This window comes from Cetorhinus maximus, chromosome 14 (assembly GCF_964194155.1).
Source record: "Cetorhinus maximus chromosome 14, sCetMax3.hap1.1, whole genome shotgun sequence".
Lineage (NCBI taxonomy): Eukaryota > Metazoa > Chordata > Chondrichthyes > Lamniformes > Cetorhinidae > Cetorhinus > Cetorhinus maximus.
In genome coordinates, this window is record NC_135892.1 from 98,312,795 (window position 1) to 98,340,224 (window position 27,430).

The window sequence follows — 27,430 nt, forward strand, 5'->3', positions numbered from 1 at the left end:
ATAGTAATCAGGAGTCTAAAATCTAGCAGATTTTCCCCTTCTCCCAAACCCCTCCTCCTCTCTCAATCACAAGGTCACAGGAAAGCAAATCAATTTTGTTCTCACTGGGATCAAATGGGGATCAAATTAATGACCCTAGGGATCATTAGGGATGGGCAATAAATGCTGGCCTAGCCAGTGACACCGGTGATGCTAGATTTTAAACTCCTGATTACACCCTGTGAAAAGAATTTTTTTAAATCCCAGTCCATGTTCCTATGTACCACACCAATTTGTTAAAAAATATAAATTAATTTGAAGTGCTTTTTGGCTTTAGATTTGAGTCTGAATGCCATTAAAGAGTCCAAAGTGAAATATCTGTTATATCCCCAGTAGATGAGGCCACTGTTCTTATAAAAAATGCTATCAAATGGAGTTGTCTGTGCCCTTTTGAGGTCAGACATTAGTTTTATTTTTAGGCCAATGTAGGGGAAGCTATTTGTTGCATGTGCTCCATGCTACAGATAGATTGCTTGGTGCTTTCAGAGGATAGGGTAAAATCTTTTAACTCTTTTAAGATAGATATGGGAAAAATAGGAAATCAGAATTTAGAATTATCGGTTTCCTGGATTAGTAGGCCTGCAGCTATTGTAGCATTGTACTTTTTAAAACAGCATTGTCCACAGACATGTTAAATGTGGTCTCCAGTTGCACCACGATTTTTAAGTCTTTTGAAATGCTGGGTGCATAAAGTTTGAACCTAACTTTTCAAACTTTTATCGTTCACTGTAGGAATAAGATATTTATAGTTCTTTACTTGCATAGAATCCTGAAAAGCTTTGAAAGATGCAGACAGTGTTCAGTTATCTGAGTGAATTGTGTCATATAGAATATTAATAGTTCCAAGAAAAAAAATTGTATGGGTGTCTGATTATGGAAAATACCTACTTGCCAAGCTGCAAAGAAATTCAATGCTGATACATTGCATCACCAGCCCTCTAATGGCTATTGGTACATACAGTGCATAGTTGAGCTACACATATCATCCCAGGTTAGATTCCTAGTCTGTGCTGAATTATCTGATCTCAGCTGGAACAGACTTTGGGGATTTGGAATTACGCTTGCACCCCTCCCCACAGTGCCTCCCACTGCCCTCATCCCTCCCCCACTGCAAGTCCCCAACCTCCCCCTCCCCAGCCCCCTCCACATCCAGGACAGAAAAATCTAACCAGAATAATCTTGCACCAAATGATCACATGGGCTTAGTACTGTACAGTAACCAGCATTCTTATAGTTATACTCCATCATGATTTGACATCTTCAGAAGAGAAGGGGTGAAAATTTGGAAAGATTTTGTTAAAAATAAAACCAAATGATACATTGTGACTACTGATCAATAGATTAATATTAATATTAGCAAAAGTGCACTTTCGTCTTTTATACATTTAAAACTTTTTTTCATCTCTTCTATTTCATTTCTGTGCAATATAATATTGCTTTCTCTACCTTTAGCAATGCAGCAGTTTAATTGTTTTAACTTTTTTTTAAAAAACAGCGTGGAGCGATTTCTAGAACAGCCTGAAATTCATACGTAAGTGTTTTGATTTAGTTCTGTATGGGTAACATTTTAGTAGTATCTTGGCAGCAAACTTAAATGGTATTCAGTTTTGCTTAACTGAATCAATTATGATCTCGAAAGAGACCATTAGCTTTTAAAACAAAATTTGAACACCCAGCTATTAACTGGATGCCACAAGATTTCATGTTTTAAACAAAAACTTCTACTGTATAAAAATTAAGCAAAGCAAGTGCTACTAATTTAATACTATGGGCAGAATCTTGCCCTTGTCGGGCAGGCTCAGCGGAGGCAGTTGGAAAGCCAACCTCTGCCCATGATTGGAGCCAGAAGGCAATTTTACGCTGGTAGGACAATTAAGGCTCACTCAACGTGAAACGCGAGCAACAGCGCTCAGCGCTGCCTGTGCAGGCGAGGGCAAGCAGGCGAGCGCGAGTGCGCGCTTGATAATCTCCCTGAGGCACAGAGCTGCCTCAGGGAGATAAAAAGTTATATAAAAAAATAAAGAAATCAAAAATGTAACATGAGCAGGGACATGTTATTAATTAAGTTTTAACATTTTTATTTTATTTTTATTTGCTTTAGGAAACCTCATCCCTCCCGTGGATGAGGTTTCCTAAAAAGTGCAAAGGCCGCTTGGCCTTTTCGCCTGCCCGCCAACTGTAATGTTCAAAGGCAGCGAAAAATTTAACTTAATTGATAATTTAATGGCCTTAACAGGCCTTTTAATTGTCAACGGGTGTGCTGCCGACAGAAATATCACACAACTGCACGTTGATGTCGGGACGCTTGCCCGACGTCAACGCGCATCATTTCACATTTGAGCGGGTCGGGCATGCGCTCACCTGCCGAGCTAAAAATTTTGCCCTATATTTTGTCAACCCTTATTCTTTAAAGCCAAAAATCTTAACAGACCACTTCCCATTCTGACTTTAATTCCAGCTGAAAGTTCCCCTATACATAAGGGTTATTTCACTTCTCCTGAGATCAAACCAAGATGTGCCACAGCTCTCAGGAATTCACTTTGATTCCTTCAGTGTTCCTGCTATTCTTTGAGGTATGAGGTTTCTTTGGGGCCCTTGCACTAACATTCGGCCGAGCGACTTTCCAATTCTCTTTAAGCATCTCACAATTGTTGACACCCCCCGTTCAAGCATGAGTTTCAATGCCTTCTTGCTTAGTGGTCTACAGCTTCTGGTATATTTCCCTCTCTGCTTGTCTCAAAGTTGCTTCCAGACTCCAACTGACTGTTTCCATGAGAAAATGCGCAGATCAACCCAAAACAAAAGACGTGCCTCCCTGAAATCTATTCCCACTGCAACATGGCACACCCGGGATGTCCCAGATAGAGATTTAAACTAATTAACTTTCCTGACAATAAGGATGTTTTAGAAGGTAATGTTTAATTTAATTTAAGAACCTTCCTTGCTTACCAGTTGCTTTTCAACCTTTCTCTGATCTGGGGAATTACTTGAATAATTCACATCCCTAATGAAGGCAGGGCACTTGTCCTCAAGCTTACTGTCTTCAGTTCCCCGGCTAAATGGGCCCACCTGCTGTTTTATGGCTTTCACCTGGGGATAGATTGCAGGAATTCACCAAGGTCCCTTAGACAGCATCCTCCAAACCCATGACCACTACCATCTAGAAGGACAAGGGCAGCAGATAGATGGGAACACCACCACCTGGAAGTTCCCCTCCAAGTCACTCACCATCCTGACTTGGAAATATATCACCGTTCCGTGGCTGTCGCTGGGTCAAAATCCTGGAACTCCCTTCCTAACAGCACTGTGGGTGTACCTGCACCACATGGACTGCAGCGGTTCAAGAAGGCAGCTCACCACCCACCACCTTCTCAAGGGCAATTAGAGATGGACAATAAATGCTGGCCCAGCCAGCGAAGCCCACATCCCATGAATGAAAAAAAAAACCTTTCTAACTCTGACCGTGTAAGTGCACATAGACTGGCCTTTGATGAATGAGTACTTCGGGTGATCTGGCAACTTCTGAATTTCGGAGCTTCAATTACCTTAAAAATTGAATTTCCCTAAAATTAAAAGTTATATTCCTACAACATGTGAATCGTGAAATTAGACATTTTCACCAAGTTGATTATTCACCAGTCATACACATCACTGTAAGGAAAAGGATCAATATTTTTGATGAATCCATGTCTTAAATTCCAATAGAACTTGAGTGATTCTTTTTAATCCTGATTTTAACCACTAAAGATTAAAGAGGAAAGCACTTTCTGTTCAAAATTCTCAAATTCAGGAGGTTTAGAGGGGATGTGAGGAAGAATTTTTTCACCCAGAGGGTGATGGGAATCTGGAACTCACTGCCTGAAAGGGTTGTAGAGGCAGATACCCACAAAATATTTAAGAAGTATTTGGACATGCACTTGCGATGCCATGGCATACAAGGCTATGGGCCTAGTGCTGGAAAATGGGATTAGAATAGTTAGGTACTTGTTTGACCAGCGCAGACTTGATGGGCCGAAGAGCCGTTTTCTGTGCTGTAGACCTCTATGACTCTATGAAAAATAATAGATGTACATCCATGCCCATCCACTGGGTCTTGATTTTCAGCCAGGCCTGTAGCTCCAGAGATGGATTCAGGCCAGTCCAGAGTCAAAACCTCCATTTGCTGCAGAGCCATTTGAGGGCACTTGAGGGGCTGTCTCTGCAGCAATGTCACAAAACTGCCAAACATGAATATATATTGTTTTATATGTTGAGCATGTACCTTAACTAAAAAAAATTGCTGCCTCCCCCAGCCAGCCCTAGATTTTCATGCCTATTAATGGTTAAATGGTCCTAAGCTTATTGATACATTGTTGATTGTAGACTCCAGTTTTTGTATAGTTGGTATTGAAGAAATGCCACGAGTCCTCGATTGACAGATGATTGTATATTTAGTGAATACGAAGTACATGAATAATCAATTTTCAGAAATATAATTACAGGGTATGCAATTAAAATAAAAATCAGTTTCCATAGTTTGCTAAAAGAAAAACAAATTCTATCCTGCAGGGGGCGCCTCCTTGTTGGTACCTTTGTGGCCCTGTTCTTCAATTTGCTTACCATGTTGTCTTTGAAGAACAAGGCTTTGGCTTACGTCTCTGAAGGTATGTTCCAGTTCAACGGCTACATACTAGCTGCAAAGTGGTAGCAATTTCCAATGATTTAAATGCTGCTGTCTACAAAATGTTAACAGTTTCGAAGCACGTTCGTTATGTACAGGAATCTGTCAAAAAGGAGAACTTAAGTTGGCCTTAAAACAGAAATTAATAAAAATAAAATAGTTTCTTTGCATTTGGGGCATGAGGCACATTCTGCACGGTTCTATTTTATTGGCAGCATATTTCAAATCTTGCAAGGGGCAAACGATGTACTTTAAGTATGTTCTGCATTAACATTTTAGGACCATAGTAGGATTTCCTTAATATAAGATGACATTTTCTTCATCAGGGACACCACCTATTTGGCAGGATATGATTGACTTTATTATTCCTTCCTTTTCCACTTTTAAAGTTGCTGTCAGGTGTCAAAATTAGAGAAGGCTTCTGAGCAGCAAGGGAACTGAATCAACATTAACTTGCTCATTAACCTACATCTCTATTTTCAAATGTTGGTTTGTTAATTTAATTCTCTGTAACACCTCCAGTTCCCCAGTTGCTGTTTAAAATCAAATCTTTAAGAAAGGGGTCTGGGTGGTAGAACAGTCTCCTACCCACCTTTTTATTTGTAAAATTACAGGTACACTGAGGAAAAAAAATTCTGTGCTCCTGAAAGCATCTCAAATTCTGTTTAAAGCCCAGCATCCACATTTGAAATGTAAACATTTACACAGATATTACATTATACACCATGTCATTTTTTGAAAATTCAAAGGATTTACACTTTATAGGTTTGAATAGGTAATTTAATTTCCAACATTAAAACAACTGATTTAAAGTAAGCAACATATTTATCTAATTTTAAAAATATGCTTTTTGTAGGTATTCAAACTCATAAATTGTTCTGCCCCCAATTCTGTTTCATGTAGTATTATCAACTGCATGTGGAAACATTAGAAACCAGTACGTTTGTCACGTTTGGAAGCACAACGTGCATGTCATTTTCCCATTCTGCTGGGATTCTGATCTCTGTCACATTGTTGCAAGCCCAAGGTGCAAGCCCATTGTGAAATTCATCATAGAGCCACTCTGCCATGCCTTCTGGCAAATAGCTGAAGAATGATACAAGAACAAAATAGGCTGGGAAAACTCAAGTCAGGCAACACCTGAGGAGAGAAACAGAGTTAACGTTTCAGCTTGATGACCTTTCACTAGAACTGAAGAATGATATTGGAAACAAGTTTGCTAAGGGAATTGGCAAGAAAAAGTTGGGTGAGACATATAAAGTGAAATGAACGTAAAAATAATCAGGCTGCTCAGTGCTTTGGATTATACCAGATGTTTATTTTTCACTAAGGTCCTAGAAGCCCCTCCTGCTGGGAGCTGTTGGCCAATCAGAGGCTGGCAGCTCCTCATCGCTGTCAACGCCAGCAGGAGCAGTGGCTGCCAGCAACGCTCCCAGCAGAGGCCCAGGATTGCCGAGGGACCACAGGCGAAACGTGGGTTGAGGATGTGGTGGGGTCGCCAGAGAGTGGGTGGAAGCAAGGGCAGTGGGTTGGCTTTGAGCAGCAACTGCCTCCCCCCGCCCCAAATCAGGCACAGTAAGAGGGACCCTCTTACCCCTCGTTATTAGACACATCGAGAGACCCTCTTACCATTTAATTCCTGGGATCCTGATTCAGGGATAAAGGGTGTCAATTGCCTTCTTAGTGATGACATCCCGCTGCTGGCAGCCAGGATCTCTGCATCAGCCCCTTGCACCCTCCAACTTAATCGGTTCAGTTTTGCCGCTGTCTGGAGACTGATCCAATCAAGTGGGTTGCGTTAAATCCAGCCCTATGACTCTTACCAACCAGGTAGCATCCTAGCGCTGTCTGCTAGACAGCCTCTTTTCTATAGTCTGATATTGCTTGTGTGCAACCTTTAGTTAATCCCAGCTGACGGTAACCAATTTTTTTTTTATTCGTTCATGGGATGTGGGCATCGTTAGCTAGGCCCAGCATTTATTTCCCATCCCTAATTTAATTTAAGAGTCAACATTGCTGTGGGGCTGGGGACACATATATGCCAGACCAGGTGAGGACAGCAGATTTCCTTCCTTTGGTTTTGCCAGATTTTTATTGAATTCAAATTTCACCATCTCCCATGGTGGGATTTGAACCCAGGTCCCCAGGGCATTACCCTGGGTCTGTGGAATACCAGTGACAATACCACTATGCCACCTTTCCTTGTTAGAAGGCATCTTGGGACTAATTGGACCAAGTGTGAAAGAAATTAGGAACTTGTTCATTGGTCTCTGCTTAACCTATCAAAACATATATTCAACACAAAAGTTATTTCAAAACTTAATGGTCTTGATTTTAATATTTCTCATGAACTTCCATAGCTTTTAATATGAATTGGGTGGCTTAAGGGTTCATGTAGAGAAATAAAGTCACTTCAGAGTTGCATAGGTGCTGCTGGTGAGTTTAACAGCATATGAAAATATTGCCACATTTAATTTGTTTTGTTGGCAGATACCTTTTTTACAATGCTTCATCAATATTTAAACATCAGAATGACAGCCACCATGAGAGCAATTACAGACTTTAAGTGGAGTTTTTCAAGGATGCAAGCAAGTCACAACAGCAATTTGAAATCTTAGTCAGTTTGTCATAAACCATTAAGTACACTCCAATAACTATGCCTTTCAGTTAATCACTTTGGGAAAAGAGACTTGCCTCATGATAGGCCGTCAAATTTCCAAAACAGAATCCGATATTCTGATATAAAAACAGAAAATGCTAGATATACTCTGCAGGTCAGGCAGTATCTGTGGAGAGAGAACAGAGTTGATGTTTTTCAAGTCGATGCACTTTTCTGTTTTTATTTCAGATTTCCTGTGTCCACGGTATTTTGCTTTTGTTCCAACATTCTGATACTAGATTTAATATGTAGTTTTTTTGGTAATTTGTTTTGCCAATTTTCTCTTGAATGGTGACTTCTGATACCGTGAGGACCAAGTATCCTCCAGTGCTTCACCCAAGTGACCAACCTTCAGATTTGATTCAGGGCAGTGAGTGTTTGCAATCTATAATTGTATTCATTTGATAGCAGTCATTATTGGGAAATCTGCACCAATTGTTCTGCTGCCTAATCCAGGGCCATTAAGGCAGAATGCAGTAGTCCACTGCCATCATGGCTACAATCAGCTAGCTGAGCATAGGCAGGAAATCAAACTTGTAAATTCCTGGTCTGTGTGATTCATTTTATATGCTGGCTTGACCAAGTGCACCATGGATCCAAGTTTTCATTAAAGTTTAAAAACATATTACCATTGTGTTTTTGGAGCAATTTAATACTGGAAAGTAATCATCTCTATCCACTTCTTTGTCATGGTTATTTTCTGATAGACGTTAATATCCCAGAACCTTGACATTAACACATATAAGGCATTAATTTTAATAGAAGAATATCTTGGGGGAAATGGGTAATAAAGCAGTGAGCTAATCCATTTTAATTTCTTGGATCTGAAACTGTCCCTGAGTAGTAGTGTCTCCTGTTTTCGCCATTTATGACCTTGGAATTGTAGAACGATTCCAGCACAGAAGGAAGGCATTTGGCTGTTCTGTTTGTACTGGCCCTCTGAAGGAACAATTCATTGAGTTCCACTCCCCTGCCTTTTTCCCCATAGCCCAACAATTTTTTTCCTTTCAGATAATGATCCAATTTCCTTTAGCAAATCTCAACTGACCCTGCCTCCACCACACACTCAGGCAGTGCATTGTAGACACTAACCACTCCCTGTGAGATTTTCCTTATGTCTCCATCGCTTCTTTTGCCAATTACCTTAAATCTGTGCCCTCTGGCTCTCGATCTTTTCACTAATGGGAACAGTTTATCCCTATCTACTCTGTCCAGATCCATCATGATTTTGAATATCCCTATCAAGTCTCCTCTCAACCACTCCAAGGAGTACAGTTCCAACTTCTCCAGCCTATCCTCGTAACTGAAGTTCCTCATGCCTAGAACTATTCCCATTAATCTTTTCTGCAATCTCTCTGATGCCTTCACATCTTTCCTCGAGTGTGGTGCCCAGAACTGGATGCAGTATTCCAATTGAGGCCAAACCAGTTTTTTAAAACCGGTTTAACAAAACATCCTTGCTTTTGTACTCTATGCCTCTATTCATAAAGCATTGGGATGGTGTATGCTTTATTAACCGCTCTCTCAACCTGTCCTGCCACCTTCAATAAGTTATGCACATATGCACCCAGGTCCCTCTGCTCCTGCACTCCCTTTAGAATTGTATCCTTTATTTTATGTTGTCTCTCAATGTTCTTCCTACTAAAATGAATTAATTCACACTTCTCTGAAAATTAAATTTCAGCTGTCATTTGTCTGCCCATCCTACCAATCTATCTATGTCCTTTTGAAGTTCCATACTACCCTCCTCATGGTTCACAATACTTCCAAGCTTGGGGTGACCACATCTATAAACATGTGGTCCATAAAGTTCTCAGCTTCATGGATGCACTGCAGTGACTCTAGCTGCTGGTCAAGCTCCTAAACCCAGAGCTTGAGCTGCTGCAATTGGTGACACCTCCTACATATATGGTTATCCAGGACACAAGAAATGTCCAGGAGCTCCCAAATGTGTACAAAATGTGTACTCCAGGGATCAGACCTGCCCTGCCATTCCTCTATCTATTAAATAATAAAACTTGCTACTTAAAAAAGACTCACCAGCTACTCACTTCTCCTCTTCTGTTTTCTGTTAACTACGTGGTGTTAATTCAAATGCTTTATTTAACACTTGTTAAAAAAATGATTTTTTTAATTTCCCAGCTCCTTAGATTAACTTCCTAACTTTGAAGAAAGGGAAACAAAGTTACAACGCTCACTAGCCAATCAGCTCATGACCTTCCTGTGATGCCAGTTTGATTTTTTTTTTCTTTGTTTCACTTCAGTGATCCTGACCTGCTGCACACTTTTCCCAGGCTTGAACCCTCACTAGACTCTGGAGGGAAAGGGGATCATGTCCATCAGAACCCAGCCCCCCGACAGGATCAATCCCTCTTGCAGGCACAGCTCCAGGCTCAGCCCCCGGCTCCTAGCTTGGGGGTACTGGCAGGGCTACAGTCGCCATGTGAAGATCCACATGTTGCTGGGACCTTGGATCCCCAGCCTCAGACAGTGGGGAAGGCAAGCAGCACCAGGTGCTGGTTACAGAGCATTAATCCACTGACACTGGATCCTGTAATGATCCAATATGACAACAATCTAAGCAAGTGTCACAGAGTTCAGGCACCACCCCAATAGAGAAAAGCGCACAACCAAATGGACCTGCTTACTTACGCACAGACCTGACTCAAAGATGGGAGGTTAGAGTTCCTCCCCTCTCTAGTGTATCTGTTAGATAGCTTATCTGGACTGGAGTTTTGAATGCTTGTTGAGGGCTATTTTATTGGTTTAGAAAACATTAGCTCTTCAGAACCACACAAATAAAAATATCATTTTTTAAAATTGTTTCCACACACTTGTATACAGGCTTGAGTAAAACATACATACTTTTTTGTGTGCTGAAACTTGGTATGACAAAAGTGTTAGAAAGAAAAATAAATAAAAGTAGATTAAAATAAAATAAAATTAAGATTGAGGAAAAGAAGGAATAAAGAGGTTCAGAATTGCCATTGAGATATTGTTTGGCTGGCATTTTCAGATTTGTGCTGAATATATTTCTCAACTGTGTTTTAGAAATTGAGTGGAACTTGGGCATTTACCCATCAGAGAGTCACCTGAGCCACTTATTTGCAGTTGTCTTGCACACAAGCCATTGGGTAAAATAGAAAATAGTGAAAATAAACAATTGATCATTTTTTGAAAGAAAGATTGACTAGTGTTTCTGGTTGTGACCCTTTTTCAGTTCAAACATTGACACCTAGCAATAGATTCCCGTTCTGTCCTCATGAGCACTCAAAAACAAAGTGTAGAAAATAAGAAAACATCTAATTCCTCATTCTGAAGAGATCGAGACTGCATTAAGACTTGCAATAAACATAATAGTCTTTTCAGGTAGTGCATGGCGATGCATATATTTCCATTATAAGTGGGTGATGATTTAATTGGAATAAGGGTTATTCCATGCAGTTCAGTGGCAGGCAGTTGAAAAGTTGGCAGATTCTTGATGTTTTCAACTTAGTGTTTTTGCCAATATCCAGTCATAAAACATGCTGTACAATAAAACTGTTTTTAAAGGGAAATATAAATATTATGGTTATAATCAGTTAATCTCTCTCCAGTCAACCACAACAGGAAAGGAATATTTTTTGTAGTACTAGGAAACCAAAACAAATGTTTTGTTCTAGGAAAGTAAAGGCACAGTTTCTTGGAATCAACCTGTAGTTCTTCGGGGTGTTCATTTACAGACAACAATATGAAAAGGAATCTAATGAGCCTTTCCACTCTCTTTGCAGCTGCTAGTACGAGTTGGCTCCAGGAACACGTTGCTGATTTAAGCCGAAGGTAAGAGTGATTTAGAAATAAAAACAAATATTTGGTGGAAATATACAGCAGGTATGGCAACATCAACGGAGAGAAACTGAGTTACCGTTTCAGGTCCGTGACCTTTCGTCAATTCAGTGGCAGGCAGTTGAGGCATTGGTAGGCCCTTGATGTGTTCAGCTTTATTGATTTTTACCATCATGTAGTTTTAAAACAAGCTCTACAATATAACTGCATTTGAAGGGTAGAAAACAGTTATGGGTAATTGCAGTTATGTTGTAATCGGTTGCTTTTTCACCAGTCAGTCACGACAGGAATGGAATATTCCTCCATTATACTAGGATACCAAAACAAACGTTTGGTTATGGAAAGTAAATGTAGAAATGTGACAGAACTGCTGATTCATGCAATCTTCTGTAAAAGAATAACACCAGCGTCGCCTCAAATTTATCTAGCACTTTCTGACAATATGCAGGTGACTTTTTTTTGACAATTATTCGTTCATGGGATGTGCGCATTGCTGGCTAGACCAGCATTTATTTCCCATCACTAATTTCCCTTGAGAAAGTGGTGGTGAGCTGCCTTCTTGAACCACTGCATTCCACTTGTTATAGGAACACCCACAGTGCTGTTAGGAAGGGAGTTCCAGGATTTTGACCCAGTGACAGTACAATTATAGTTCCAAGCCAGGGTGTGCCTTGGAGGGGAACTTGAAGATAATGGTGTTCCCATGCACCTGCTGCCTTTGTCCTTCTAGATGGTAGAGGTCGCATGTTTGGAAGGTGCTGCTGAAGGAGCCTTGGCGAGTTGCTGCAGTGCATCTTGTAGGTGGTACACACTGCCAGTGTGAGTTGGTGGTGGAGGGAATGAATGTTTAAGGTGGTGGATGGGGTACCAGTCAAGTGGGCTGCTTTGTCCAGCATGGCATCCAGTTTCGAGTGTTGTTGGAGCTGCACTCATCCAAGCAAGTGGAGAGTATTCCATCATGTTCCAAAGTTGTGGCTTGTAGATGGTGGATAGGCTTTGGGGAGTCAGGAGGTGAGTTACTTGCTGCAGAATTCCCAGCCTCTGACTTGCTCTTGTAGCCACAGTATTTATATGGCTGATCCAGTTCAGTTTCTGGCCTATGGTAACCCCCAGGATGCTGGTAGTGTGGGATGCACTGATGGTAATGCCATTGAATGTCGAAGGGAGATGGTTAGATTCTCTCTTTTTGGAGATGGTCATTGCCTGGCAGTTATGTGGTGCAAACGTTACTTACCACTTATTAGTCCAAGCCTGAATATTGTCCAGGTCTTGCATATGGACACGGACTGTTTCCGTATCTGAGGAGTTATGAATGGTACTGAACATTGCGCAATCATGAGCGAACACCCCTGCTCCTGACCTTATGTTAGAGAGAAGGCTATTGATGAAGCAGCTCTGGATGGTTGTGCCTGAGACACTACCCTGCAGTGTTGTCCCGTGACTGTGATTCTGTAACTGAGAGCATTGACCTCCAAAAACTGCAACTATCTCCCTTTGTGCCAGGTATGACTCCAACCAGTGGGGAGTTTCCACAATTCCCACCGACTTCAGTTTTGTTGGAGCTCCTTGATGCCACACGCGATCAAACGTGGCCTTGACGTCAAGGGCTGTCACTCTTACCTCACCTCTTGAGTTCAGCTCTTTTGCCCTTGATTGGACCAAGACTGCTATGAGATCAGAAGCTGAATGGCCCTGGTGGAACCCAAACTGAGCGTGAGTGAGCAGCTTATTGCTGTGTAAATGCCACTTGACACTTTCCATCACTTTGTTGATTATCAAGAGTAGACTGGGGGTGGTGTCAGCTGTGGCTCAGTCCATAGCACCCTCGCCTTTGAATCAGAAGGTTGTGGGTTCATGTCCCACTCCCGGAAACCAAGAACTGTGATTGTACTCAAAAGAGTTGCAATCTGTGACTGTTGATAACTCGAAAGAGTATCAAGAGTAGACTGATGGGGCAGTAATTGGCGTGGTTGGATTTTTCCTGGTTTTTGAGTTCAGGACATACCTGGGCAATTGCCAGATAGATGCCAGTGTTGTAGCTGCACTGGAACAGTTTGGCTGGGAGCACGGCTAGTCCTGGAGCACAAGTCTTCAGTACTATTGTTGGAATGTTGCCAGGGCCCATTGCCTTTGCAGTATCCAGTGCCTTCAGCCATTTCGCTTCATGTGATATCAAGAATCGAATTGACTGAAGACTGGCATCTGTGAGACCTTGAGGAATCCGAGATGGATCATCCAACCGGCACTTCTGGCCGAAGCTGGTTTCAGATGCTTCAGCTTGTCTTTTGCACTGTTGTGCTGGGCTGCCCCATCATTGAGGACATTTGTGGCACTTCCTCCTCCTGTTAGTTGTTTAATTGTCCACCACCATTCATGAGATTCATATCTGAGAGCTCATCAGTGCAGCTGAGGGGTGTTATCAAGGTAGTTACGTTTGCTAGTGCAGGTAATTTGAGCAGCTTCCCTGCAGCTATTATAAGCCTGGTGTAAAGTCTCCCTGCCACAAAAGAAACCATTGTGCAGAAGGGTGTAATTTAAACCATCTTCAAAACCCAAATTAAATACCCTGATCTTACTACAAGATGCCAAATTAGAAGTTTTTGAAGTAAATGAAAGGTAATTGTTGCTGTAATTTGTTCTTTCCTCACAATCTGACAGATTGATGTGATTCAGATAAAGAACCTTGTTGAGTATGGGCATACTGATCATGCAGTGTCCCAGTGGACTGCACATTTACAAAATCACCTGCTAAAGATCAAACCTTTTGAGTAGTTTGTACTGCAATCTCAAACTCGCCTCATCGGCGAGAAAATAATCCTGTACTTAAGAGAAATGTGATTTTCATGTCGGATTCATTGATCTATGTTAAACAGCAAGTATACATACGTGTAGTACTATGTAAATATTTTCACTTGCCACAAAATTAACATGACCGCATTATAGTTGTTAAGCATGGATATCATTGTGCTTTAATAGCATGGAGCACAGTAGCCTTTGATATTTTAAGTAACCAAAAGTTGAATATATACAAAAAAAATTATACTGTATGGTACATAAAATAAATACCCTGGAGTAATTTCAAGGCTGTAATTTCATCGTTTTACTCAGATAATTATAAAGCACTAAAGCTTCACTCTTGAAAATTATTACATCATCTGTATCCTTGGATCAGATTACTGCCTCTCAATCACACCCAGGGATCCATTTTCTATTATCTTGTGGGTGGGTTGGAGCGAGTTGTACTGCAAATTGAAAATTTTTGCCATCTGTATAAGTATTAATCATTTCCATCCATTTATACATGATGATGAATTTTCAGGTCTCGCATGGTGCCAGGTTATAAATGCATTGGGTGCAAGAAATAGGTAGGAAAAAATGGAGCGGTTAAACCACTTAAAATGGTACCACTTTTTGGCCATTTCTATTATTGGAGTACATTAGCTGCAGTGTAGTGGGACACAGTTTACCAGCCTGCTATTTACCACATTGTGGGTTGCTGAATTTATTCACGCTGGGAAGTGGGGAGTTTTCGCTCTTTGCTACAAGGGAGGAAATTCAGAACAAGTAACGCTCTGGGCTGTCCTGGCACAACCTCTGGTGACTGTTGTCAGAACTAGAGCTCTTGCAATCTGTTACTTGGGATAACGAATGACCTGGGGAAAAGCAAATGACTTTCAGGATTGTTATTTTGTGTCCCTTAAGTGGTTAACCACAAAAAATATCATACTTATGAATATTTCATTGCCAAAAATTATAAAAGACGGTTTCAGGAATGGATTGTTTCTAAAAGCCCTAAATATGTTTTATTTTCAGTTTATGTGGAATAATTCCAAGTTTAAGCAGTATTTTGCTTCCTCGCATGAACCCATTTGTCCTAATAGACCTTGCAGGAGCACTGGCACTCTGCATCACCTATATGCTGATTGAAATAAAGTAAGTGATGTGCACTGTAAGTTCTGCATTGTGTCTAATCTTTGAGAAATATTGAATTAAGCCATGGAGGTATGTTTGCAATTAAGGTTCTGAATCAGATTTAAACTTCTCAATGTATGAAAATGCAAATAATATAGTGTAATATCCTTTGTCCTCGTTGACTCTCCACAGCATTAATGCAGTTGACCAAGTTGTCTTGCTACATGTTTCTCCTCCATTGGCCAGCTCCATGGAACTGCTCTTGCCTCTGGTTCTAGGCCATGTGATCAGCCCATTTCAAGCAGTTTTTTCTGTTCTAACCTGTTACCTTAGAGATCTGTCCTTAGCTACTTGCAATTTCTCTTCTAAGTTCTGTTTTCCTTCATTTTCTGCATGCAATGACATTATCTGCAGGCATGGATGGTGTCAACCTCAATGTCAATGGCACCCAGCTCTAGTTCCAGCGTTTCTTTTGAGCTCAGAGCCAGCTCTTTGCTGTTAGACTGCTTGTTTGACATCATCATGGTGGAGTCAGATTCAGGCCATCATTTTTTGGCCTCTGTCACAAGCTCCATTCCCTTGCCACTGACTTTATCTTCCTCCCTAGCCATTTGCTTAGAGTGAACCAAACAATACAAAACCTCAGCATTGGGATCGACCCTGAATTACAGTTCAAACCCGTAATTCCATTAATTACCAAGGCTGCTTATTTCCATCTCCATCTTTACTACGATGCCTCCACAGTCAAAACCCTCTTTTGCTAAAACCCTCATCCACATTTTTGGTTTGATAACTGTTACGTGCTTCTCTTAGACATAAATGTGCTAATCATACACAAGGATTGGTGAAACAATAATGTAGATTCTTTACTTGCTATAGTCTTATCTTCAAATAATGTTAACTTGTAGGGTAGGTATAATACACCTGACTCTTGCTGCTGCATGTAGACTGATTACAAGACATGGGACTAACATGTGACATCCTGTCAAGGCAGTAGTGATTGACAGCAGTTTAAGAAACGTTGCCTTAAAGGACATGCACCTCAGATCACAACATCTCCCTTTTTTCTAACTGAAGGTTTACTCTGAGAGAATCAAGCTATTTACATGACGGCAAAAGAAAATAACTGTACCTGAATAAACCATTATACAAAGCAATAAATTTACAAGTCTCTGAAATGTATCGATGGTTTGCTTATCCATCCAGACTTAGTTATGTTTATCTTTGCTTGAGGCTGCTACACATTTCCAGAATGCTGATTACGGGTGCTTTGTTTATATTGTGCCTTAGAATGTGTCCTATTCGCAATAGGATTGCTCGATGTTTCTGGTTATGGTATTGTTCTTATTTGGCATTTGTTTCATTGCACTGTCATGCCATTTAGTGTTCATACATCGTATGATCTTGGTTCTGGGCATATGCTGATGATTTCTGCTGGATTCATGTGCCATCAATTGGGTGCTGTACTCTTACCTTTTTGTCCAATGTTCAGGTTGGGTAATTCATTACACACAAGCCAGTCATGGGCTTTTATCTTCCCTGTTTTTTGAGCAATGCATCACATACTCCTGGGAGTATCGACAAGTGATGACTGGAGAGGTTTGTCCGCACTTGTCTGCCAAATAGTAATTCCACATTGGTTTCACTATAGATGAAGTATGCACGTTCAGAATGGGTATACATATTCAGTTCAAATTGTGCCACTCAGTCTGTTGGCTGATGATCTGTGTTGCAGAGTTAAGTGGTCTTCTCCCAGTAGGTTAGCATGGGGTTCCCAGTGGTGCTCCTTGTGGTCTCTGGTCTTCACCATTGTCTTGAAGATACTTGGAACGGTGATCAAAGACAGGACCCTGCATGCCAGTAGACCTGTGATCCCTGGACCCATGGTGTCCACAATATAAAATATCTGGGGTGACCAGTGTGAGTTGTGGCAACACTTGAGTATAATGGGTCCCAGAGGCGGGATCTCTGAACCATTGTACACAGTGAGTTTTGCAATGGTTGTTGAACCATCACTTGCCACTTCTGTGGGTACATTCATTTCAGTATGAAATGAAGTGGAAGGATATTTGCATCTGCACCAGTATCCAGGTTTGCATATAAGTTAAAAGCAAAATACTGCGGATGCTGGAAATCTAGAACAAAAACAAAAATACCTGGAAAAACTCAGCAGGTCTAACAGCGGAGAGGGATACAGTTGACGTTTCAAGTCCATATGACCCTTCATCAGAACTAAAACATAGAAATGAGATAAAATATAAGCTAGTAGAAGGGGGTGGGACAGGAGAGCTCGATAGGTGGCCAGTGATAGGTGGAGGCCAAGAAGAGACTGACAAAGATGTATAGACAAAAGGACAAAAGGGTGTTGACGGTGGTGATATTATCTAAAAGATGTGCTAATGGGGACATTAAGCGAAGCAAGCTAGTGGCAGATGGCCCTAGTGTGGGTGGGGTGGGGGGAAGGGATCAAAATGGGCTAAAAGGTGGAGATGAAACAATAGACCAAAATAAATTTAAAAATAAGAGGGAAGAGAAAAAAATTGTTGTAAAAAAAAAAAATTATTGAAAAAAGGGGGATCGGAAAGGGGGTGGGGATGGAGGAGAGAGTTCATGTTCTGAAATTGTTGAACTCAATATTAAGTCTGGAAGGCTGTAGAGTAACTAGTCGGAAGTTGAGGTGCTGTTCCTCCAGTTTGCGTTGAGCTTCACTGGAACAATGCAGCAGGCCAAGGACGGACATGTGGACATGAGAGCAGGGTGGTGTGTTGAAATGGCAAGCGACAGGGAGGTCTGGGTCATGCTTGTGGACAGACCGAAGGTGTTCCGCAAAGCGGTCACCCAGTCTGCGTTTGGTCTCTCCAATGTAGAGGAGACCACATTGGGAGCAGCGAATGCAATAGACTAAATTGAGGGAAGTGCAAGTGAAGCGCTGCTTCACTTGAAAGGAGTGTTTGGGCCCTTGGACGGTGAGGAGGGGGGAAGTAAAGGAACAGGTATTGCACCTTGTGCGGTTGCATGTGAAGGTGCCGTGGAAGGGGGTTGAGGTGTAGGGGGTGATGGATGAGTGGACCAGGGTGTCCAGATAGAACAATCCCTGCGGAAAGCCGCCGGCGGGGTGAAGGGAAGATGTGTTTGGTGGAAATGATGGAGGATGATCCTTTGAATGCGGAGGCTGGTGGGGTGATAAGTGAGGACAAGGGGGACCCTATCATGGTTCTGGGAGGTAGAAGAAGGTGTGAGGGCGGATGCGCGGGAGATGGGCCGGACATGGTTGAGGCCCCTGTCAACCACTGTGGGAGGAAAACCTCGGTCAAGGAAGAAGGAAGACATGTCAGAGGAACTGTTTTGGAAAGTGGCATCATCAGAACAGATGCGATGGAGGCGAAGGAACTGAGAGAATGGGATGGAGTCCTTACAGGAAGCGGGGTGTGAGGAGCTGTAGTCGAGGTAGCTGTGGGAGTTGGTAGGCTTGTAATGAATATTGGTGGATAGTCTATCACCAGAAATTGAGACTGAGAGGTCAAGGAAGAGAAGGGAAGTGTCAGTGATGGACCACGTGAAAATGATGGAGGGGTGGAAATTGGAAGCAAAATTAATAAATTTTTCCAGATCCAGACGAGAGCATGAAGTGGCACCGAAGCAATCATTGATGTACCGGAGAAAGAGTTGTGGGAGGGGGCCTGAGTAGGAATGGAACAAGGAATGTTCCACATACCCCATAAAGAGACAGGCATAACTGGGGCCCATGCGGGTACCCATAGCCACACCTTTTAGTTGGAGGAAGTGAGACAAGTTTAAGGAGATATTGTTCAGTGAGAGAACAAGTTCAGCCAGACAGAGAGTGGTGGTTGATGTGGATTGTTCGGGCCTCTGTTCGAGGAAGAAGCGGAGAGCCCTCAGACCATCCCAGTGAGGGATGGAGGTGTAGAGTGATTGGATGTCCATGGTGGAGAAGAGGCGGTTGGGGCCAGGGAACTGGAAATTGTTGATATGATGTAGGTCGTGAGAGGAATCGCTGATGTAGGTGGGACGAGACTGGACAAGGGGAGAGAGAATGGAGTCAAGATAGCAAGAAATGAATTCCGTGGGGCAGGAACAGGCTGACACGATCGGTCTGCTGGGACAGTCCTGTTTGTGGATTTTGGGTAGGAGGTAGAAGCGGGCCGTCCGAGGTTGGGAGACTATGAGGTTGGAAGCTGTGGAGGGAAGATCTCGAGAGGAGATGAGGTCAGTGACAGTCCTGGAAACAATGGCTTGATGTTCAGTGGTAGGGTCATGGTCCAGGGGGAGGTAGGAGGAAGTGTCTACGAGTTGACATATAAGTTATACTGGCCTCGCAATGTGGGCACATAACCTAGATGGTGACAGAGACTTTGGTTAGCACCACACAACCAGTATATTCTTTAATATTCACCGTATTGAATGTCAGTTCACTTTGTGTAAAATGTGCTGGTCACCCTCATGACCGGACTGTGTAGCTTGGCTAGATATTTCATAAAATTATTTGGTACGTGATCTTGGTTGTTCAGAATGATTTACCTGCGTGGCTTTTGGTTGTGGCTTCTCATGATGCTGAACCACTTGTTTTGGCATTTGGAAGGCATCTGGTGCCACATGCCTTGCATACAGTGTTAAAAGCTGGGCAATTTTTAGTTGCGTGTGTAAGGCCACACCAACTGCAATGCTTGTTAGGCTTGCTGGCTTTGGCTATCATGCCAATGGTGGACGAATTAGGCACAGCCTGTATACTCTGTCTACCCAGTAGTATGGCTTCATACTTTGGTCCGCTTTGTAGTAATGCTTCCACACTCTAACCTTTGGGTTGGTTCAAGAGGTCTTTTTGGAATGCTTCTATCAGGGTGGATGCTAACACGAGCTCAAGTATTCAGTCAGCTAGCTCTGCTACCACAAAGTCTCAATCATGCCCCTTGTCTCTACGTCTACTTATGAACTGGTCATTGGTCTCCATTGCTTGTTGTCTAAAGGGCATGAAACGTGAATTCAAGACTCTGTATTCTGAAGTTGAGCTTCACTGGTAATCAATGTTCAAATGTTGACCATATTTCATAGGGATTTTTAAGATGGTCATCAGACAGACCTGATGTGTTAAGTCTGTGGAGGCCTTCATTGCCTATAACAATTAGGATTTTAATGGCATGTTTATGTGGTTCGGAAATATTGTGGTCCAGAGAACACAGCTCGACACATTGTTGGAACGAGGTAAACTCAGATAGGAGGTCTGCTGCCTTCCAGTTGAGTGTTGGAAACATTGTGGTCATCCTGTGGGATTGTTAGGACCCTATCTGAAATAGGACACTTATTCAGAACAGTTGGCTCTAAGTTGCAGTACCTTTAGCTGGTCATATGTTTTGCTTGACTGTAATTGCGACTTAGGTGAGCTCTTTGTATTTTCTGGGTTTACTGAAGCTCCACCCACAAAACAGTGATTTTAGGTGCAAATAGGAACTGCAGACTTCAAAGGTAAAATAAAACAGTGAAGCAAGTTTTTTTTTTAAACAGACTTCTTCTGGCTATTAGGAGCTGTTACTGGATGGATTCTTCTTCCCAGCCCAGTCTGCAGGATTTTAACTCCCCCAGACCTCCTGTAAGGACAGTAAGCAACAGTAATGGAGTCTCTTCTGTCTGTGTGCTCTGCTTAAAGTTAGAGTCCCACTTGCCTAACACCAATGCCCTTGGTGACCAAAATTGGCTCTCTAACCATAGAGCATAAAGCCTTTCCCCTTCCAATCTCTAATTTCCTCTGATTCTTTATTACATAGAATATACAGCACAGCAAGCTTTTTGGCCCAACTAGTCTGTGCTGGTGTTTATATTCCACATAAGTCTCCTCCTATTCCATCTACCTCACCTCAGCCTTTCAGCAAATCTTTCTTTCCAGAGTCAGCAATTTAATTTCTGTTCCTGCTTAAACTTTGCAGCAAGTAGGTACACTTCTACTGATTAAGCTCTTCCAAATTTAAACAATCTTACTGGGAGCTGGTGTCTGCTGGCTGATGTGAGGTGTGACGATATCCCAGAATGAAGGTACAGAGTGCAGGATTCATACAGAGCTGCAGAAGCACTTGCACACATTGGGTCTTGATAGTTGTTCCACATTCACACCAGTTTTTCTACGTGTGAAGGGCTGAAGCTTGTATAGTTCTCAGTCAAATCTTCAAAACCATGCTCCCACCATGTTACATTTTTCTTTTCAGTGTAGATGTACCAATCATACACAAGGATTGGTGAAACAATAATGTGAGTTCTTCATTTGAAGATAAGACTATATACAAGTAATGTTAATTAGGAAGCTAAATATAGTACATCTGACTCCTATTGCTGCTGCTTGTAGATTGACTACAAGACATGGGACTAATACATCACGTCCTGTCGAGGTGGTTATGATTGATGGCAGTTTAAGATACGCATCCTTAAAGGCACATATACCTCATCACAACAATTACCCCAAAGTGTAACTCACTGGTCTCTCATCCTCCACTGCCCATAAACTCCAACTCGCCCAAAACTCAGCTGTCCCACTTGCCTAAAACCTATGCCCTTGGTAACCAAAATTGGCTCTCTAACCATAGAGTATAAAGCCTTTGCCCTTCCAATCTCTGTAATTTCTTCTGGTTCTTTATTACATAGAACATACAGCACAGCAAGCCACTTTTTGGCCCAACTAGTCTGCATTGGTATTTATATTACACATAAGTCTCCTATTCCATCTGCCTCACCTCAACCTTTCAGCAAATCTTTTTATTCTTTTATCTTTCATATACTCGTCTAATGTTCTTTTGAAAACATCAAGACTGTTTGCCTCAGCCACCTCTTTATGACAGCAAGTTCTACATTCTAACCACTCTCTGAGTAAAAGAAAAAATTCCTTATTTTCCTTTGGATTTAATTTCTATCGTGCATTGATGGCCCCTAGTTTTGGATTTACTTACAAGTGGAAATGTTCTCTTCATACCTGCTCTGTTCAACCCATTCAAAATTGTAAAGGCCTCTATCAGGTGAACTCTAAAGCAGAAAGCTCAAATCTGTTCAACTTTTCCATATAGCTATAATCTCTCAGTTCTAGTACCATCTTTGTAAATCTTTCTTCCACTTTCTCTGGTCCTTCTGTGTCCTTTTTATATGGAGGCTAGAAGTATGCACAGTGCTCCAAGGGCAGTCTGACCAGGATGCTACACAAGTTTAAAATAGCTTCACTACTATTGAATTATATACTCAGATATAAATTCCAGTGTTTTGTTAACCAGTTTAATTGCTTTACTGACCTGTGATCCTGCTTTTAATGGTTTGTTCACCTATATCCCTGGATCCCTTTGTTCATCCACCCTATCTGTTTCTTATTTTATAAAGTATAGGTCATGTTTCTATTTATCCTACTAAAGCACATCACCTCACATTTATCTATATTAAAGTGCCTCTGCTACTTATCTGCCCAATCTACAAATGTTGCATTGTTAACTTCCATTATTTTGCATTTTTCCACCGTGTTAGCTACACCCTCCAGTTTGGTAACATCTGCAAATTCTGATATTGAGTTACTTGTTCTTAAGTCAAATCATTAATATTAATTACATTGATCCCAGTCTGGAACACTGCTTACTACCTTCCTCAAATCTGAATAACTATCCTTTACCCCATCTCTTTTTTTCATCAATAACCCTGTCCTCTGACTCTGGCCATGTGTGCTTCCAAGTTACCTTGACCCTCACTGGAATTCCCTTCTTAAACTTCTCTGCCTCTCCTTTGCTATCTCTGCCTTTAAAACCCCATGTAATAGCAGAGCATTTAGAAATGCATAATATAATCAAGCACAATCAGCATGGCTTCATGAAGGGGAAATTATGTCTGACATATATTAGAATTCTTTGAGGAGGGAACAAGCAGGATAGATAAAGGGGAACCAGTAGGTGTAATATATTTGGATTTCCAAAAAGCATTTGATAAGGTACCACACATAAGGCCACTTAATAAGATAAGAGCCCATGGGGTTAGTATATTAGCATGGATAGAGAATTGGCTAACTAATAGAAGACAGAGAGTTGGGATATGGGGGGCATTTTCAGGATGGCTACCTGTAACTAGCGAGTGCCACAGGGATTAGTGCTGGGGCCACAATTATTTACAATATATATTAATGACTTGGATGAGGGAAATGAATGTACTATCGCCAAGTTTGCGGATGACACAAAAATAGGTGGGAAGACAAATGGTGAGGATGATACAGCCTACAGAGAGATATAGACAGGTTAAGTGAGTGGGCAAAAACATGGCAGATAGAATATAATGTGGGAAATGTGAGGTTATGCACTTTGACAGGAAGAATAGAGGAGCTAAATATTACTTAAATGGAGAAAGACTGAAGAAAGCTGCAGCACAGAGGGATTTGGGGATCCTCGTGCATGAATCCCTAAAAGCTAGCATACAAGCTCAGTAGGTAATCGGGAAGGCAAATGGAATGTTCGCCTTTATTTCCAAGGAAATGGAGTATAAAAATAGGGAAGTCTTGCTAAAACTATACAAGGCACTAGTTAGACCACACCTAGAATACTGTGAACAGTTTTGGTCCCCTTATCTAAGGAAAGATATACTGGCATTGGAGGCAGTCCAGAGAAGGTTCACTAGGTTGATCTCAGCATGGAGGGATTTTCTTATGAGGAGAGGTTGAGTAGGTTGGGCCTGTACTCATTGGAGTTTAGAAGAATGAGAGGTGACCTTATTGAAATATATAAAATTTTTAGGGGGCTTGACAGGGTAGATGCTGAAAGGTTGTTTCCCCTTGTGGGTGAGTCTAGGATCAGTTGGCATAATCTCAGAGTGAGGGGCCACCCATTTAAGACAGAGATAAGGAGGAATTTCTTCTCTGAGAGGGTTGTTAATCTGTGGAATTCTTTACCGCAGAGGTCTATAGAGGCTGGTTCGTTAAGTATATTCAAGGCTGAGATAGACAGATTCTTAAGCAGAGAGAGAATCAAGGGTTATGGGGAAAAGGCAGGAAAGTGGATTTGAGGATTATCAGATCAGAATGATCTCATTGAATGGCGGAGCAGACTCGATGGTCTGAATGGACTACTTCTGCTCCTACGTCTTATGTTCTCTCAAAACCCTTCATTCAGCCAAGCTTTCAACCACTCTTCTAAATCACCGCCTTTGTGGCTCAGTATCTTCTCACCTCTATCTGTAGATCGCAACATGGATCATTTTTTAAGGTTAAGGGCACTATATAAATGCAAGTTGTTGATGCTTTTTAACTAGCTATGAGAAGTGTTGAAGCCATGTAATACTATCTTTTGCCCACCACCTATTTTTTCCCCTCTATTTTCAGTAATTATTTTGCAGTGGACACAGCCTCAGCTATAGCCATTGCTGTTATGACATTTGGCACCATGTATCCTATGAGTGTCTACAGTGGAAAGGTGCTACTTCAGGTAGGAGTCCTTTTACATCATGTCAAACCTTGGGAATGGCAACTCAGTCTATGGTCACCGTTAAATCAGGTTCTCACTAGGACTTCCGTAAAGTATAACATTAGGCATGCTAAGTGACTGCAGTGCAGATTTTTTTTAAAACTAGGATCTCATTAAAATATTATGATGGAGTGCGTGAAATTGTCATATGATATGCACTTGAACTGCGTACTTTGTCCTACCAAACCTAGATTATGTTTAGAGAGAAAATTTGCAGTGATACAATATGGATGGTTACTGGTCTGACACTATTGTTAGTCGGGATTGGAGCATCTTTCAGATGATGAATTAAGGGTACTTTTACAAGAATCATGTCACACAACATTAAGGGCTATTTTCTTTTCTTCTATTGGTGTATGATGGGCAGGATCTGAGATTCTGGTGGCAGGTCACAAGGGATTGAAAATGAGAGGGGCAAAAATTCATTTTGTGAATAAATATATTTTCTGCATAAATAATCATAAATGAAGATACTGCTGTTATAGCTCTGAGGTTTGTAACATACCATTTGACTGTTTTTTTTTACAGACGACACCTTCTCATGTGATTGGCCAGTTGGATAAACTTTTAAGAGAGGTATGTACTATTATCAAGCTGATCATTAAGGAGGCTATAGCCTGGCACTTAGAGAAACTCAAGGTAATCGGGAAGAGTCAGCATGGTTTTGTGAAAGGGAAATCATGTTTAACCAATTTATTGGAGTTCTTTGAAGGAGTGAGCTGCGTTGTGGATAAAGAGGAGCTTGTTGACATGCTGTACTCGGATTTCCAGAAGACATTTGATAAGGTGCCACATCAAAGGCTATTGTGGAAAATAAAAGCTCATGGAGTAGGGGATAACATATTAGCATGGATAGAAGATTGGCTGGCTGGCAGAAAACAGAGAGTATGTATAAATGGGGTTTTTTTTGGAATGGCAGAATGTGACGAATGGAGTCCCGCAGGAATCTCTGCTGGGGCCTCAACTTGTTACAATTTATATCAGTGTCTTAGCTGAGAGGAGTGAAGGCATGGTGGATAAATTTTCCGATGACCTGAAAGATAGGTAGAAAAGTATATTGTGAAGAGGACGTAAGGAGGTTTCAGACGGATATAGACAGGTTAAGTGGGCAAAAATCTGGCAGATGGAGAATAATGTCGGAAAATGTGAAGCTGTTCGCTTTGGCAGGAAGAATAAAAAGAGTATTATTTAAATGGAGAACAGCTGCAAAACTCCGAGGTGCAGAAGGATCTAGGTGTTCTAGTGCATGAGTCACAAGTTAGTATCCAGGTAGAGTAAGTAATTAAGAAGGCTTATAGAATGCTATCATTTATTATGAGAGGAGTTGAACATAAATGGTAGAGATGTTATGCTTCAGTTATACAGGGCATTGGTGAGATCACATCTCAAATATTGGGTGCAATTTTGGTCTTCTTATTTGAGGAAGGATGTAAATGCATTGGAGGCGATTCAGAGGAGGTTTACTAGATTGACACCTGGAATGAACGGGTTGTCTTATGAGGAGAGGTTAGACAGACTGGGCTTTTTTCCACTGGAGTTTAGAAGAGTGAGGGGCGACTTGATTGAAGTATGCCAGATCCTGAAAGGTATTGACAAGGTGGATGTGGAAAGGATGTTTCCTCTTGTGGGGAGTTCAGAACTAGGGGGCACTATTTTAAAATTAGGGGTTGCCCTTTAAGACAGAAATGAGGAGAATTTTTTTTTCTGAGGGTTGTGTGACTTTGGAACTCTGTTTCTGGAGGTGAGATCATTGAATATTTTTAAGACAGAGGTAGCTAGATTCCTGTTAGGCAAGGGAATCAAAGAGTATCAGGGGTAGATTGGAATTTGGAATTTGGAATTCGAAACATAGATCAGCCACTTATTGAATAGCGGAGCAGGCTCAAGGGGCCGAATGGCCTACTTCTCCTATTTCGTATGTTTGTATGACTCATGAAAATTACGTGTTCCAGCCCTACTCCAGGACATAGGCACATCATTTGGCTGACATTTTATTGCAGTGCTGATGGACTGCTGCATTGTCTGAGATATTGTCAGCCAGATGAGGCGTTGGCCTGTAACTTTTGCGCTCCCCAGCGTCAGATTTGGGGGGTACCCAAAAGATGCACTGGGGAACCCCTCTGGCAATTTCCCAGGTAAGGGTTTGCATGGCAATTGCCCATAAGTGCACACTTCCTCTGGACAACTGCACTGCGCTGGGAACCATCCGCTGGGAACCATTTAAATTGCAAACTTCGGTTGTTCCGCCAGGATTATACCAATAATTATCCAGAAGAAGTTAGAAGAGTCAAAACCTTTTCTAACTTCTGAGTAACTACTGTAAAGACCCAGACCAACCCCATGAGACTCTCTCCCCCCTGCCCTACCTCCCCCAAACCCCAGATGCCCTCGCCACTCCCCAACCCCCTGACACATGTGCCTCGCTCCCCCCTCAACCCCCAGTGATTCTTCTGGTGTACTGACCAATACTCAACCAAGATTACTAAAACAATTTTATTGTTGTTTGGGGGACAAGAACTTGTCTTTAAATAACTCCTTTAATGTAGTAAAATATCCCCGGGTGCTTATTTATACCAACCCCAAGGACCTGGCACTGCAAAGATTGGCTAACAGACTTCTCTTCATTACAACAGTATGAACATAACATGAGAAATAAGAGCAGGAATAAGCCATTTGGTCCTTCGAACCTGCTCCGTCATTCAACAAGTTCATGGCTGAACTTCAACTTCACTTTCCCACACAATCTCCATATCTTTTAATTCCCTTAGTACCCAAAAATCTATTGATCTCTGTCTTGAATTAGCATCCGTGGCTCTCTGGGATAGAGAATTCCAAGGATTCATCATCCTTTGT

The 27,430-nt window shown here is 41.6% G+C and overlaps 1 protein-coding gene across 2 annotated transcripts in view; it reads left to right on the plus strand.

The window, feature by feature from the left end:
• slc30a6 (solute carrier family 30 member 6) overlaps window positions 1-27,430 on the plus strand; it is a 148,721-nt gene that overhangs the window by 85,105 nt on the left and 36,186 nt on the right. Inside the window, exons 8-13 of one of the 2 annotated variants that reach the window (XM_078557300.1) lie at window positions 1,535-1,570; window positions 4,588-4,682; window positions 11,129-11,177; window positions 14,997-15,116; window positions 24,436-24,538; window positions 25,106-25,153. In XM_078557300.1, coding sequence (XP_078413426.1) covers window positions 1,535-1,570; window positions 4,588-4,682; window positions 11,129-11,177; window positions 14,997-15,116; window positions 24,436-24,538; window positions 25,106-25,153 — 451 coding nt within the window. Of the gene's footprint in view, window positions 1-1,491; window positions 1,571-4,587; window positions 4,683-11,128; window positions 11,178-14,996; window positions 15,117-24,435; window positions 24,539-25,105; window positions 25,154-27,430 lie in introns of both variants that reach the window. The other variant, XM_078557301.1, reaches the window with a different exon arrangement.